This window comes from Toxorhynchites rutilus, chromosome 3 (genome assembly GCF_029784135.1).
Source record: "Toxorhynchites rutilus septentrionalis strain SRP chromosome 3, ASM2978413v1, whole genome shotgun sequence".
NCBI lineage: Eukaryota > Metazoa > Arthropoda > Insecta > Diptera > Culicidae > Toxorhynchites > Toxorhynchites rutilus.
In genome coordinates, this window is record NC_073746.1 from 168840285 (window position 1) to 168855281 (window position 14997).

Below are 14997 nucleotides of genomic sequence, written 5' to 3' on the forward strand. Positions count from 1 at the left end.
GGCCTCACTGAACGGATAGCTTCGACAGAGCTAAGACTATCCGTTACAATGTAATAGTGTTCAACAGGTCGTGAGGCGACGCTGTCCAGCGCCCAATGAATTGCTGCCAATTCAGCAATATACACTGAGCAAGGATTCTGAAGACTGTGTGAGGTGCTAAAAAAATTCGTTGAACACTCCAAATCCTGTGGACTCGTTTATAGTGGACCCATCAGTAAAGTACATATTATCACAATTGATACCCCCATACTTTTCATCGAAGATCGTTGGAGCGATCCTCGATCGTTGGTAATCTGAATATCCATGGATATCTTGCTTCATGGACAGATCAAAAGGGCATCGCTGATGTTTTGAATGGAATCAACTGGGACAAAATTTACAATAACTATGACGCTAACAACGCACCTCAGACATTCCTTAATATATTGGCCAACGTCATGAATCGACACGTCCACAAGAAAATTTGGAAGAAAGCCTACCATCACTCTTACCACGAAGTACAGACGCTGCCCGGACGTCGCCACTATCTCATGAAACAGCTCGCCCCTAAGGCTCCAGTGATACGATTGGCTTACAGCGGGGGAGAGAAATATAGCGATCATTTTTTTAATTCATGTTTATTCACCACAAGGCTTAATATCTAAATTAGCTTTACATAAAAATTCTTACATTAAAAATTTACTTTGCCTAAGTAAGGTTAACTGGGTGCCAGAACCCGCGGCGGAATCGCGAAATTCGTGTCAAAATGAAAGTACGCGTTTTGTACTTCAACACTTGTGTTATTTCACACGGAATTTATTTCTGCTGCTGCTGCGTAGTGGATCCCCGGTGGTCATAAAAGAGGCTGAGCCTGATCTCAGTTCCCTTTTTATAGTCTAAGCTATTTTCTCTTTCGTTCTCTTTGCGTAGTAAAGGAGAACTGATCGTAACGCATACTGCGGTTCATCGTGAATTTGAAATTCGCCTTAACAACGTCTAAAAAACATTAACACGTTAGGTTCCGTTTTTTCTTGCTGCGCTTTCCATTCAGCCTGCATCAAGAGCGTTTGCACAATATCAGTGACGAACCCAGTTCCCAAAGGTACTTATTGTATAAATAGAAAATATTCACCAATTAGACTAGAAAGTTGTCGCATTTTGTAAAACATAAAAGAAACCATATATATTTTTATTTTATTATTTTGTAACTGTCAGTCCCAGTCAGTCAGTGCTTCCCTACCAAAAGGCTCAACTTCGGCCCCTAGGGACCGGCGGTGGTCTTAACGTGTTGAAAATTTACGCTCAATACAATCACGACACAAGCTAAAGTCAAACATAGAGATTACACGGTTGAAAATGCTCAGCAGGCCTGTAACAGCACCGTAGTTCGTTCACCGGGCGGGAAACGAGAGATGTGCCGCATTTCGATGCTGCCTTGGACGTGCCAGAAGATTGGCCCTTTGGAGAGTGGCAGGACAGTCGATTCGTGAGGTTAAACCGTCTGATCCATACCCCGGGCAGTGTTCCTACGCACTTCCAAAGTTTCTAAGTTGATAAGCTGACAGCGGCTTTCATAGCTGGATAGACTATAAAGATTTCGCCACGACAGTAAACGTAGAGCGAAGCGAATAAACCATCGTTACACATTTTCCATGCGTCCGGATATGAATCCGTGCTGATCGTTGCTGATTAGTTTTTTGAAATGATTCCTTAAATAGGCGGTAGAATAACGAGTTCGAACCTTTTCGATGTCATGCATAGGCTGGAAATTCCCCTGTAGTTTTCAAGCCTCGATTTGTCTCCTTTCTTATGTACCGGGAACATATACGCAATTTTACAAAGGATAGGGAATTTGCCACAAGACGATTGGCCAAACAAGCGGAGGAGCGGAGCGAACAGCAAACTTTTTTAGGTTTGAAGGTATCTCATCGGGGCCCGCTGTCATTTATGACTAAATTTTGGCCACAGCCTTGAGGATACACTCATCGTTAACGAAAATTCGGAATATTCCTGACGGCTGTCGATACTTATTCGGGTGATAGCGTGAAGTTTTCGAACATTTCTGAGAATTTGAATGAGAAAAGTCGTCGAATACCTTCTGTATCTGTCGCAACTCCATCTTTGTAGAACATTTATGACGGCATGTCGCTTTCCTTTCGTTGAACGTTGACAAATTTCCGGAAGGCTTTGATTTCAGCTTTATCTGGATGCGTGTCTGATGTTTAACAAAGCTGCCTCTATTTTGTAACTTATAAATTTGGTTCAATCTACGGTAGCGTTCTCTAAGCGGTAGCACAACGTGATTCTCGAAGTGACGTGCTCTTGTCCCAGAATACTGACTGAGTGCTGCTCTGCCGTAATCTCGCAAAGTTAAGTAAGTGCCAGAGGGAAGAATTTTCAGTACGAGGCTTTTATTAAAAATGTATGTATAATCACCATACGTGTACACTACACTCTGTCCAACAACCACGCTGAGTATATATTGTTGCAACACAAACAGTTGGAATTTCAAAAAGTTAAATGTATTTGAAGAATACATTGTAGAATGCTTAGAATAAAGTATATTTAACGCCAATTCGGTTCAGAAGAGTTGTTTGTTCATTGATTGTGCTTAAATATGATAATTTCAGCCGTCCAGTTTCTATAAGACCATTTCAAAACATTAGTATTATAAACGAAAAATTCAAAACGATTGGCCGATTTTCATGTCAATAATTGGCAAACCTGCCATTTCGGCTAATAACCTGGAAAAGTCGTATTGGCATACTATTTACCAAATTCTGCTGAACGTAATTCTTGATATTTTTCCATGTTTCCGAAATTGCGACCTTGAGCTCTTCAATCGTGGTGTACCACTTTCCTTCAGCGTAGATTCTGCGTACAAGGGTCCCCCTAAGATTTTCAACAGAATTCAAATCTGGAGAGCGAGCTGGCCAGTCCAAAAAAATAAGTTTTTGATCCTTAATCTTTTGCTTAGTTTCCTTGCTGGTATGAATAGTAGCATTGTTTCGCTGGAATGTGAATTTGTTGTGACGAGATCCACGCAAAAACGATAAGAGAAAGAATTCCAGAACATGTATGTAATCCTTGAGTGAGGTGAGTGCTATCTTAACTTTCCGGTTGCACAAAATCCCGCCCAAACCATGCACGAGCCTCCACCAAAATTCCTGATTGAAAAATACTGTTCCTCCTTCGGTAAATCACGTCAATACCCGTTGAAACCATCAGGACCATCCAAATTGAACTTTTTTTCGTCAGTGAAGATAACCTATACATTGAATAACTTTTCGTTATGGTATATAGAAAAATGTATTCTTCTGGAAACATTCTTTGTCATAACATACCATATTCCATTGTCGGTTCATGTGAGCTTTGGTAAAACTCAGACGTCTTCCGATGTGAATAATGACAATCATTCATGTGAGCAATATAAATCATTAGAAGCTTCATCGTTTTAAGCCCACTTTATGTGAGGATTTTTTACCAAAACTTTTACCAATTGTCACCCGAGGAACATTTAAATTCAAATATTGCTTTATTTACATAAGCAGTTTTGAGGTATTCGAAGCTTTTCTAACTATTTCTCGCTTATCCTGGTCAGAGAGCTTCGATTTGAGTGAAGCTCTCTCCTTACCGTATCCTTGTGGATAACCCAAATAATTGAGCACTACTTGATAGTATCGTTCAATCCGACGAGCAATTTCTTTGATACCAACATTTTCTTGATGAAATGCTTCGATTTGTCTTTCTTCAGCACTTTTCCCTTCGGAATTTTCCTGATTCAATGATCAAAACATCTAAAACAACGGAAAATGTAACTGGTCTTACAAACGTGACACTTGAAAAACACAAGAACAATAGTTTGTGCCCAGCGCTTGCACACACACACATATGAAACTCATGCAGTGTATGATAGTCACCTACACACTAGAATATAAATGGGAACATTGTTTACAATGAAACAAATCAGTAAGATTATCACCTGGTCTTATAGCAGTTGGACAGAGTGTAGAGTGCCAATAAAAATGATCATCTCGAATTTCAAAAAGTTACCCCATAAAAATGACATGAAACGTCGAGATCTACTGTCATTTCGGAAAAAAAAATTATCAACAATCGATACTCTGGGACTTGCTTTTTCTTTTCGAAATACGAGACGAAACATATGGTTTTGGATGCCAATAAAAATAGTCACCTCTATTTTTCATTCGGAATTTCATTTCTAGTGTCGCAGACGTTGAAATTTTAGTTTTTTAAAACCCGAAAAATCATCGAAAATCGAGATTAAAAAAAAATTGGTGCGAACTGTCTTAAAATTACATGACAGATTTACTGTTATCTCGAAACAATTTTTTTGTCAAAAAAATAGTTTTGGCACTTGGTCGTTTTTCCGCATGACAAGCTTTTCGAAAAAGTTATTTCTTACAAGAATGAACGCAATGACTCTCATTATGCTAAACTTCTATTACGAAAAATGTTGTTGTGTATAATTTGCTGGCCCAGCTCATCATTCTATGCCATCAGATAAGATCAAAAAGCACATCGCATCACAATCAACTTGATCTTATGGCGCTTACACCACTCCGTTTTTAAGGTTTTACGGGGTCATTTTTTCACATTTCTGCGAAACTTCGCAGTTTTTTTTTTTAATTATTTGGCATTGTTTATCGATCTATAACAAAAAAAGAAAAATGTCAACGTTGACGCTTACGGCTTTTCGCGATATTACGGCAGTGCTCTCGTTCAGGTCTTCAGTTGTCTAAAGCGGCCCATAGACGTTCAATATTATGGCGCAATATGGTTTGTACAATATAATTGTTCGTCTAGAGACTTCAATATTGAAAAATTCAATGATATTGAACGTCTATGGGTACCCGCGTTTATTGGAAAATCCGTGTAAAAAACCGCGCTAATTGGAAAATCCGCGTAAAAAACAGGAAGTGGGTTATATCTGTGGTATAATCGCAAGGGTGACTTAGGACTATCGTTGATTTAGTGATCATTTGTTTTTAGTTGCATCTGAATCAATGAATGAATAAATGAATATTTGGGGGACTTCAAAAACGAGAGCGTTACGTTGGAGGCACAATATTCAGCAAAAGAAGCAATCACACAAATGTTGTATAGTACATAATACATTGTTTGTATTGTGATATGATTTGTATTCCATATCCAATAGACAAAAAATCTGTTGCATCAAATCAGTCTATATAACTTTTGCGTTCGCTCATCCTTTCTCACAACAATCATTTCTCGTTTGAGAAATTGTTGAGTGAACATCGTTTGCCAGTGCGCGTAGAGCAGGAATTCCTTCTTAAGATTCATTGCGCCTCTAATAAATTGCCGAAAGACGAGGTCTTACGTTGATCGCACTTGATTGAAAAATCACAAAACCAAATGTATTTGGTCGCAGTATATGGACAGAAAATATTAAAATAAACTCATTCGCTTGAATGTAATTTTCAATTCCAAGGGGAACTGGCAGATTATTTTTCAGCAATGATAACATCTTTCCAGATTCTTCTCGATACTCAAAGCCCACCAGTAGTTAATACTAACTCGATAACCACCTGTTAATTTCACTTGACTGAAAAATCACAAAACCAAATGTATTTGGTCGTCGTATTATATGGATAGAAAACATTGAAATATACTCTCTCGCTTGAATGTATTTTTCAATTCAAAGGGGAACTGGCAGATTATTTTTCAGTAACGATCACATCTTTCCGGAATCTTCTCGATGCTGGATGGCAACCAAACGGAAAGAGTTCCGCGCGTGTGTTTGGTGTGGCTGCTGCTCCGATGTCTTAAGCGGAATGCGTTTCAGGTCAGGTCAGGTAATGAATCACTCGATCCCTCGCCGTCCAGCTCGTCCACAACGATGTTCTCCAGTCGGTGTCCTCACGAAAAATGAATGCGTTTCACCACCAGAATATCACTTAAGTATGGTTTTTGTCCGTGATTGAATCGAGAGAAGGTGTGGTTTACGATGGCAATTTTCGAAGGCAAACTAGAGGCGGATCAACTTACTGAGTTTGAAACTTTCAGCGACTGAGCAATAATCGATTGAAAATTATATGATTTTCTCGATGCAAAACATTTTCGGTTGCGCGCGAATCCAATATTGGATACGAAAATATCCTACTGATGGAGAAAAACATTCTTCAGAAGCTTTCCTGCTAATTGCATTGTTTTGTGAAAAATCACAAAACCAAATGTAATTGGTCGCAGTGTTATATGGATAGAAAACATTAAAATAAACTCTATCGCTTGAATGTATTTTTCAATTCCAAGGGGAACTGACAGATTATTTTGATGTCTCAAGCGGAACCGTTTTTCGATGCTGATATGCTCTTGGTCACCTTTTCAGTGGCATCACTCTCCAGGCTCTTGGTGACACCGTTCATCAGCGCTTTCATGATGAACGAAGTTAGCTTCACCACAACAGCGACAACATGCTCCAATCGCTGTTCAATTATAACTGAGTGGATTTCCGAAGCGCTCGCTTATATACCGATTGGTGATTTCAATAGCCTGTTTTGAAAGCAATTATAAGACTGTTGAACCAATGTTTTGGATCAAAAAGTAGCATATATATAACGCGTAGACATTTTATCTTTTGAATGAAGTGTTTATCATACCATTTCGTTCAGTTGTTTAGGAGCTATTATCGCTCCAAATCACTGTCTTCGGCGTAACGCTTTCGTTTTCGAAACTTTGATTTTACACCCCGGTATAGAAATGAAAGACGTATTCCTACGTCAAAACCTATTAAAAACCGCGTAAAAAACCTGGGTGTATCTGAATGCAGGCTTTTTGAAATTCATTCATGCTGTTTTCGTTCAATATACTAGACAAAGCTCACGCGTCTCAACTTTTGTGTTATACTCATTATGACAGATATGTTGTTGAGTTTCAACAGAATAGAATACATTCGACACTGGGAAAAAGTCAATTCCTTCATTCCTTCATAAATAAATTTTGATAATTTGTGGCACTGATTGCACCAAAGAACACACAGCGTTTAATCTTCCGTATATACCAATACAGAATTTAAAACTAGCATAAGGAATCCATGTCGGTCTGAAATCGGTCAAACAATAATGAAGACTTACTATGCAAACTTCTAGTCACCAAAACTTTAGAACAAAATAGAATAAAAAGGAGAACTTAATAATTTAAGACAATGCTGGAATGCTCATCATTTGTTTAAAAAACATAGTGATACAATCACTGCAGAAACTCAATTTCAAACGTCAAACGATGCAGGACATTGACATTGATTTCTTAAGTAGATTATCAATCGAATTAACTTGTTTTTATTTCTCCTTTCTATTTCCAGCGTAACAAATGTCACAACCATCGACGATACCATTGAAATTCCTACTGGCGAACCGCAAGAAAATGAGACTTTCCATACGCCTACACTCCCACCTAAACAGGCAAAAATATCATTCCAAAGCCGAACGCTACTGCCTAAGGAGAGAGCTGAGGCTATTTTGGATGATATCCTCAGGACTCTACTTCCAAGTCTCCTCGCTACGTTCAAGTATCAAGAATCACAAGATAGTATCAAACTACACGAGAGAAAAGAGCGTTACAAACGCGAGAAAGAAGAGATGATAAAAATCCCGATCGCCATTGCCATCGTAAAGCTACTACAGAAGCTCCCCAAAAGCTATATGGATTCAAACCTACCAAAACTCTTGTTTAAGGTAATTAATTTTTTGAAATCCAACCTCAAACAAGTGCGAAGTGTTGCTCGCGAAACATTACAAAGTATGTTGCTGTCACTTGGACCATCATTCTTGGGGGAAACCCTGAAACATTTGAAGGATATTCTAACGCGCGGCTTCCAAAGACACGTCTTGATGGTGACGGTTTACAGTATCTTAGATGCATTGAAGGATCAGCTGAAAGCGGCTACTATTGATGAGATTTTACAAATCGTTGTTCATATGTGTGTCAACGACATATTCGGATTGATGGCGGAGGAGAAAGAAGTCGCCTCAGTCACCAGTAAAACTCCGGAAGCGAAACCAAGTGCGAAAAGCTACCTTATACTTCAAATTTTGGCAACCAACATGGGTGAAAAGTCGACACTTGATATCATCATGCCTTTCAAAGAAATCGTGTTGAAGACCCAGTCTAGAAAAACTGTATCCAAGGTCCAAGAGGCGTTAAACAAAATATCATCTGGGATTTGTGCCAATCAAAATATTAGCACAGAGTCAATGTTGATTCTCGTATTTGGCATCACTTCCTCGAGCACGCTCGATTTGGCCGGTGGGAGTCAGAAAATGGTGCATCCGGAAAAGCAGAAAGAAAAACTGAAGCTCCGAATCTCCGACAATCTGCTTATACCGGCCGAACCGAAACGAATGGGAGCAAACAGCCAAATTTCCTCTGCAACCGTTCGGAAGAGTAATTCCTTCGTGTTCTTGGAAATGGGACTGGACATATTACTAACGCTGATTAAGAAAAACGAGGTTCTTCAGCCCGAATATGCCTCATTTCTCGAACCTTTGATTCCGCTGGTGATAAACTCGATGAACAGCAATCACACGAAAGTCACCGTTTTGGGAATAAAATGCATCTCTTCCGTTTGGTCCAGCAGGCTGGAACTACCCAGTGTTAAAGAGAATATTGAAAGGATCGTGGATAGTTTGCTGAAGGTGTTGCATCAATATGCCACGGCTGTGATAGGATGCAACGATGAGAATTTCCAATTGATTAAAAGTAGTTTCAAGGCAGTGGTTACCCTGCTGAAGTATGTGAAGTACTTCAAAATAAGTGATGACCAGCTGAAGGTGCTGTTGCTGTATGTAGAACAGGACCTACAACATCACGAGAAGCAGAATATGGCTTTACTTCTGCTAAAGTCTATCATTGGAAGAAAGCTTAACAGTAGTGAAATTGCAGCAATAGTTAAAAATGTTGCTGGGCTAAGTATTACCAGCGAGTATGCTAAGGTCAGGTATGGTAAAGAAAATTTTTGGGTAAACTTTTTGATCTTTATAATATTTGTTTGACATTCAGAGACGATTCCCGACAAATTGTGCTTGAGTATCTTCTGAACTATCCACTTGGAAACAATGTCGATCACACCATCGAATTCTTCGTTAGTCAGCTGGAATACACGGTTCTCGCGGGGCGTGAATCTGCGGTTCTGATGTTGCGCATGGTATTCAAATCATTTCCGGCGGTAAGTTTGACGTTGTAATACTTTTATTAACTCAGTCATTTATTTAAATTTATTTTCTTCAACAGGAAGTTATCGCCCGAAAATCTAGCTTCCTGTTTCTAACGATAGGCATTCGTCTTATCAACGAAGAATCCTCGGAATGTCGTGCATTAGTTGCCGAGTGTTTGGAATCTTTACTGGATAGATTGAGTAAACCTACTCTAGACGAACTGTTCGATTTAGTTCTACTCATGCTACAGGAAAGCAGATTAAGCCACCGAGAACTTGCTGCTCAACTGTTCATTCGGATGACAAACGTCGAAAAACAATCCTTCGGCAGTAGATTGAATAAATTATTTCCCGCGCTGCTTTGTGCGTTGAATGATACAGATTCAGAAAATGCTGGAAAATTCGTTAAAATACAACGAATTGCAACAACAGATGAGAACGGTGCGGAAGATCCTAGAGCGAAAGATCATTCGTTGATTCAAATACTGAACGCGTTCCAGAAAATTTTCGAAATTTGTCCGGAAACATTAACGGATCCAAAGTATCATGAAATAACGGATGAATTTTCATACAGTTTGCAACACTTATTGACCCACGATCACCATTGGGTGCGGTTTGTAGCGTTGAAAATATTAAGCTTGATACTCGAAAAAATTGATTCAGAAAAAATCAATCAAATTATGAGCGAAAAACAACTTGATAACCCAACCCAACAGTTCATATACAGCAATCCTAACGCGAATTTGAAGTCACTTGTGTTAGACATGTGTACGCAATTGATACCGACAGAAACGGATGACGATACCGCGGCTTTGATCGCACAAAACTTACTTTTTGCTGCGAACATTTTGAAAGATTTCAAAAAAGATGACGTCTCCGAATTCAAGAAGCGAATAGATCTAATTTGGTTGGTGCGAAGGGTTCGATATGTGATTCAGAGTGAAGTATCGATAGCTCCCAACTCTTTCGTCTTGGTAAGAATTAATCATACACAACAGTTAGGTTATTCTAACTCTACATTATCGTTTTAGCGTAAACATATGTTCCACTGGATGAGCGCACTGGTGGCACTCCTAGATGAACAAACCCTGTTGATGCTGGCCCCATCCATCCTGTCCCCTGTGTTGCGAGAACTAAGTGGCGGAGGTGATCAGTTGGATGATTCTCTGAAGCAAACACTTCTGAGTTTGACCAATCAAATCAAGTGCAGCATCGGGGCGAATCGGTACGACGAAATGTATCTTAGCATTCAGACGAAAACACACGAAAAACGTATTTCACGGCAACGAGATATAGCCCTGCAGAAGATCAACAACCCAAAAGAGGCGTTTAAGCGAAAAATCGCAATGAAAGGTAGAAGAAAGGAAGCAAAGAAACGGAAAACAGAAATGGATAACAAAATCGGACGGGGGAAAGTGCAGTCGCATTCGAGAAAACGAAAAACACTTGAAAATCTGTTCGAGGATCAATAAAGTTACGTTACAAATGAGTTTACTGTTTTTTTTATGTTCGCTTTTGATTCACCACATGGGGGCTGTGATAAGCTGATAAGCTTGAATTGGAGAAGCAAATTCCCACATATCGATTTTCAGGATACCCTCGTTATAACGTACCCTCGATATAACGTCACTCAATATAACGTACATTTTACCTCGATATAACGTACACATTTTCAAAGTATAAAGGAAATTTTTTCAATATTTTTTTCTGATAGAACAATGAATTATCTGTATTGTGATGTTAAAACAAGTTTTGTACTTTCAATCAATCCCGAAATACAGCTGGTTATGTCATTCCGGATTCTAAATGAATCAAGTTTTAATCAACAGTACGAAGGGAAACATCATGAGAAAGGCTGGCTTCGTCTTCTGATTGAAGTTATTCATTAATTTTACTAAAACAGCAACACAATAATGTATTATAGACTACGTCTGTGAGTACTTTATTATGCTTCGATATAACGTACAATTCGATACAACGTACAATTTTGAAAGTGAAATGTACGTTATATCGAAGTTTACCTGTATATATAAATGGATTCCTGTCTGTCTGATTGTTATGGTCTCGGAAACTACTGAACCGATCGACGTGAAAATTGGTATGTAGGAGTTTTTGGGGTCGGGGATGTTCTTATGATAGTTCGAGGCTCCTTCTGCCATACAAATGAAACACAAATCTCTACATTAGTTGAGAATTAATCGAGAAAATAAAACGAAATTTGGCATGTGCAGATTTTAGGATGCAATAAATGATTCTATGGTTGTTAGATATTCCTCCCCCCTGCCCTACAAATGGAACACAAATTTTTGCATAAATCAAGAACTAATCAAGCAAATGGAGCCGAATTTGGCATGCGCAAGTTTAAGGGGTAATAAAGATTTCTATAGTAGTTTGACATAACTAGAGAATTAACCCTGCAAAATTATAGAAGTACAGGTCGGACTCGATTATATACAGTTTGTAAAAATATTTTTTTTGACGTAGGACTACGTCTAACCGGAAGATATAGGGGGTGAAATGGAAATCTATGCACTGAACAAGTAGGAAAAAATGCAAGATTTGGAACGCTTTTTGCATCAATTGATAGGAAATATATCTACGCATCTATCATAACGAATAACATATCATTTTTCTTGAGATAAATAATTGAATAATTGTGAAATAACAAGCATTGTCCAAATGCACTATGTGCCCATTTTTGATTGGTCCATTTTGTGCTCCTCAAATCGTACCGACCAAAACGGGCAACCAGAGCAGCAGCGAAATAGAATGAAGCACGATTGGAAAGGAAAAAGAAAAAAATGAACGAAACATTGGTCGCAGTCTCACACATGCGTAATTCTCGAGCCAGCCAGTCAGCTTAAAAATCCCCGCTCCGCTGCCGTAACGATCATTCTTTGTGTGGACACCAACTGGACAACATCGTTGCTGGACGAGCTGGACGGCGAGGAATCGAGTGCCTTTCTCAAGGCAAGAGGGTGGAAGTGGTAGCGCTGGAGTAGAGTAGAGTATAGTTTTCAAAGGGCCTTTCTCAAGGCTAGAGACGAATGAACTGCAAAAGTTTAAAGTCTCTGTAATACAAGACCTTCCTTCCTTCTGTAACGATCATTCTCATTCAAACCGTACACCACATCGGTTCGCATCACAACACCTCAACAAACCAACCCAAGCAGCCATGTCTGGACATGGTAAAGGAGGAAAAGTGAAGGGAAAGGCAAAATCCCGCTCGAACCGTGTTGATCTGGAGTTCCCCGCAAGGGTAGCTAGGCCGAGCGCGTTAGTACCAGTGCACCAGTCCACCTAGCCGGCGTTATATAGTTTCGGCCGCCGAAGTGATCGAGTTGGCTGGTAAAGCTGCTCGCGACGATAAGAAAAACCGCATTCAGAACAGAACACATTCGGTTCGGTGGACATCAAGACAACAGGCAGTTGCAGCGAGTGGCAAACGCATTCGCAAAACGGCAGCAGGTAGCATAAGAAAAAAGTTTGTTCTTTGTACAAACTGCTTTGATGGCAAATCCAGAACAAGGCGGCATCGAGGGCGTTCGAAATGGTTTTTTTTCGAAACCACGAGTACTAAGTTTTCTAAATTGAAACCATTCCATAAAACAAGGCGCTTTTCAGGGCCATTAAACCTTCCAAAAAAGAGTGTAGGAAATACAGTTCAATGCTTTCTAAAACATGATCCAAAATAATAATAAAACACAAATTGATTTTTTCATAATTTGTTTGCCAGGATATGATGAGTATGTGAATTTGGCAGTTGTTCTGAGCTTATTGATTTTCACCAATTCTTATATTGCTTCTAGATTGAAAGTACAATAATTTACACTTATCTCGACATTTAGCTAATTGGACGGACATGTAATGTGACTTATTTAGTTGGACATTTTTGTAAACATAGAGATCCAAATTATGACTCCACATTGAGAGTCGACACTGTACCACAGTCATCGCCAATGTTCAATTACAGGTTAAAATTGCCTCCAATCCGACACTGAGTGGTGGTAATGCGTCGTGCCATTGAATGTAATTTACTGTACAATATGTCACAAGCTGGATGGGAAGAAATTTTCCAACTGTGAAAGCTATGGCGAGTGGCAAACGCAATCGCTAAACAGAAAGGTTTAGCCGAACAAGATGGGGATATCGAGTGATAACAAAAACAATAAACTCTTCAGATTGAAGATAATTTTGTGATCCTGAAAAGGACCCTTTTTAGCCTGCATGTGAATCCACGAGCGAACAAATCGTAATGAATGTATTTTTTTGCCATCGCTGCCTTTTAACGCTCATTCGTTCGTCTCGTTGGACTCGCCCCTTTGGCTGAGTCTGCCAATTTGTCTCTATCCTGTGAGCGTGTACCGCTAAAGTACAAAACGCACGGATCCGCTGAAAAATATATCATTCTCTTTCAAACCGTAAATCAGTGTGGTTGTATGGCATCATTTCATATCACATCGCATCAACGGATTGGTGCCGGAGCACCAGTATACCTAATAGCGGTTATAGAATTTCGGCCGCCGGAGTGCTCGAGTTGGCTTGCAAAGCTGCTCACGACAATAAGAAGACCCGCCTGCAGAACAGAGCATATTCGGTTCGGAGGCAACAACTAGTTTCAGCGAGTGGCAAACGCAATCGCAAAACGGCTGCAGGTAGATGAAGGAAAAAGTTTGTTTATACAGACGGCTTTGGTGGCAAAACCAGCCACAGTAAAACACCGCGCTTTTCAGGGCCATTAAACCATTCAAAGAAGAGTTATTAAAAGTTATTCACAATACCAATGCATTCTAAAGTGACATAATATGACATATAATATAAACTGATATATTTTGTTTATGCTTGTTCTTGAACTTATTGGTGGTTGGGGTCTTTTAAATTGATCATTCAGTTTTCACAAACCCATGCTTGGTTTCCGAATTAAAAGTGGCTTTAAATTACAACACATTGTATGCAGGATGGCATTAACGAATTCACTCGGTAGCAAGAACTGCTTTCTTTGGTTGATAACTGATGTTGAAAATTGACTGACGTTACATCTGCATTGTATAGAAAATTAACTAAGGAGCAACATGATGAGCTATTGGTGATGGCAACATGATGGTTTTTCAGAACGCTTCTAGCTCGTTTATTTCTCGACAGATCGTAGAGTTCGTCTCCAAAACCTCAGTTCTTTTTCATTTTTATTTACTTTGTTTGCGGAGACTACAAATCTTACAATTCATTCGTCTCCGAAACCACAGTTTAAGGTACGGTAATGTGCTCAATAGTGAAATATATGATAGTGAATGAGCTGATAACCACCTATGCATTCCCTATCACAGCCATCATTTTGATTGTAAGATATGTGCATACGCCGAAAGATGCCCGGCGTTGAACATTTAATAAGTACAAATCCTTAAGGAAAATAAACAAGAATCAAGTTTGTAAAAAAACGCAAAAACACAACACCAAAGGTTCTTTTCAGAACCCCCAACATGTTCATGAAGAGTAAACAGTAAACTAATCCATTTTTCAGGTAGAAAATAAATAAATATATTCGAAATATATATTTAGCAAAAGCTGTCCCCTTTGTATAGTCCTACGTCACTCCGGTTATGTCCCCGACATTACCCACCCGTCATTTTTTATATTTCCAATATGACTTATTTCAAGAAGAAATTTAACCTTTCGATTTTAAGGATAAATTCAAGTGGCTGTTACATGTACAGTGGGGTAATCGTGATTTTTAAAGATTATGCTTGAATTTTCACCAGGATTTTTTTTATATCGAAATTACAGACAAATTAAGAAAGATTAAAGTTGGGTGTCAAAGAACAAATAGA

At 39.1% G+C, this 14997-nt stretch overlaps 1 protein-coding gene across 1 annotated transcript in view; it reads left to right on the plus strand.

Moving 5' to 3' along the window:
• Positions 1-10661, plus strand: part of LOC129779320 (small subunit processome component 20 homolog) — a 34934-nt gene extending 24273 nt beyond the window's left edge. The window contains exons 7-10 of the mRNA XM_055786728.1: positions 7322-8956; positions 9019-9184; positions 9250-10146; positions 10204-10661. Coding sequence (XP_055642703.1) covers positions 7322-8956; positions 9019-9184; positions 9250-10146; positions 10204-10644 — 3139 coding nt within the window. The 3' untranslated portion in view covers positions 10645-10661. The remainder of the gene's footprint in view (positions 1-7321; positions 8957-9018; positions 9185-9249; positions 10147-10203) is intronic.
• Positions 10662-14997: the final 4336 nt, after the last annotated feature.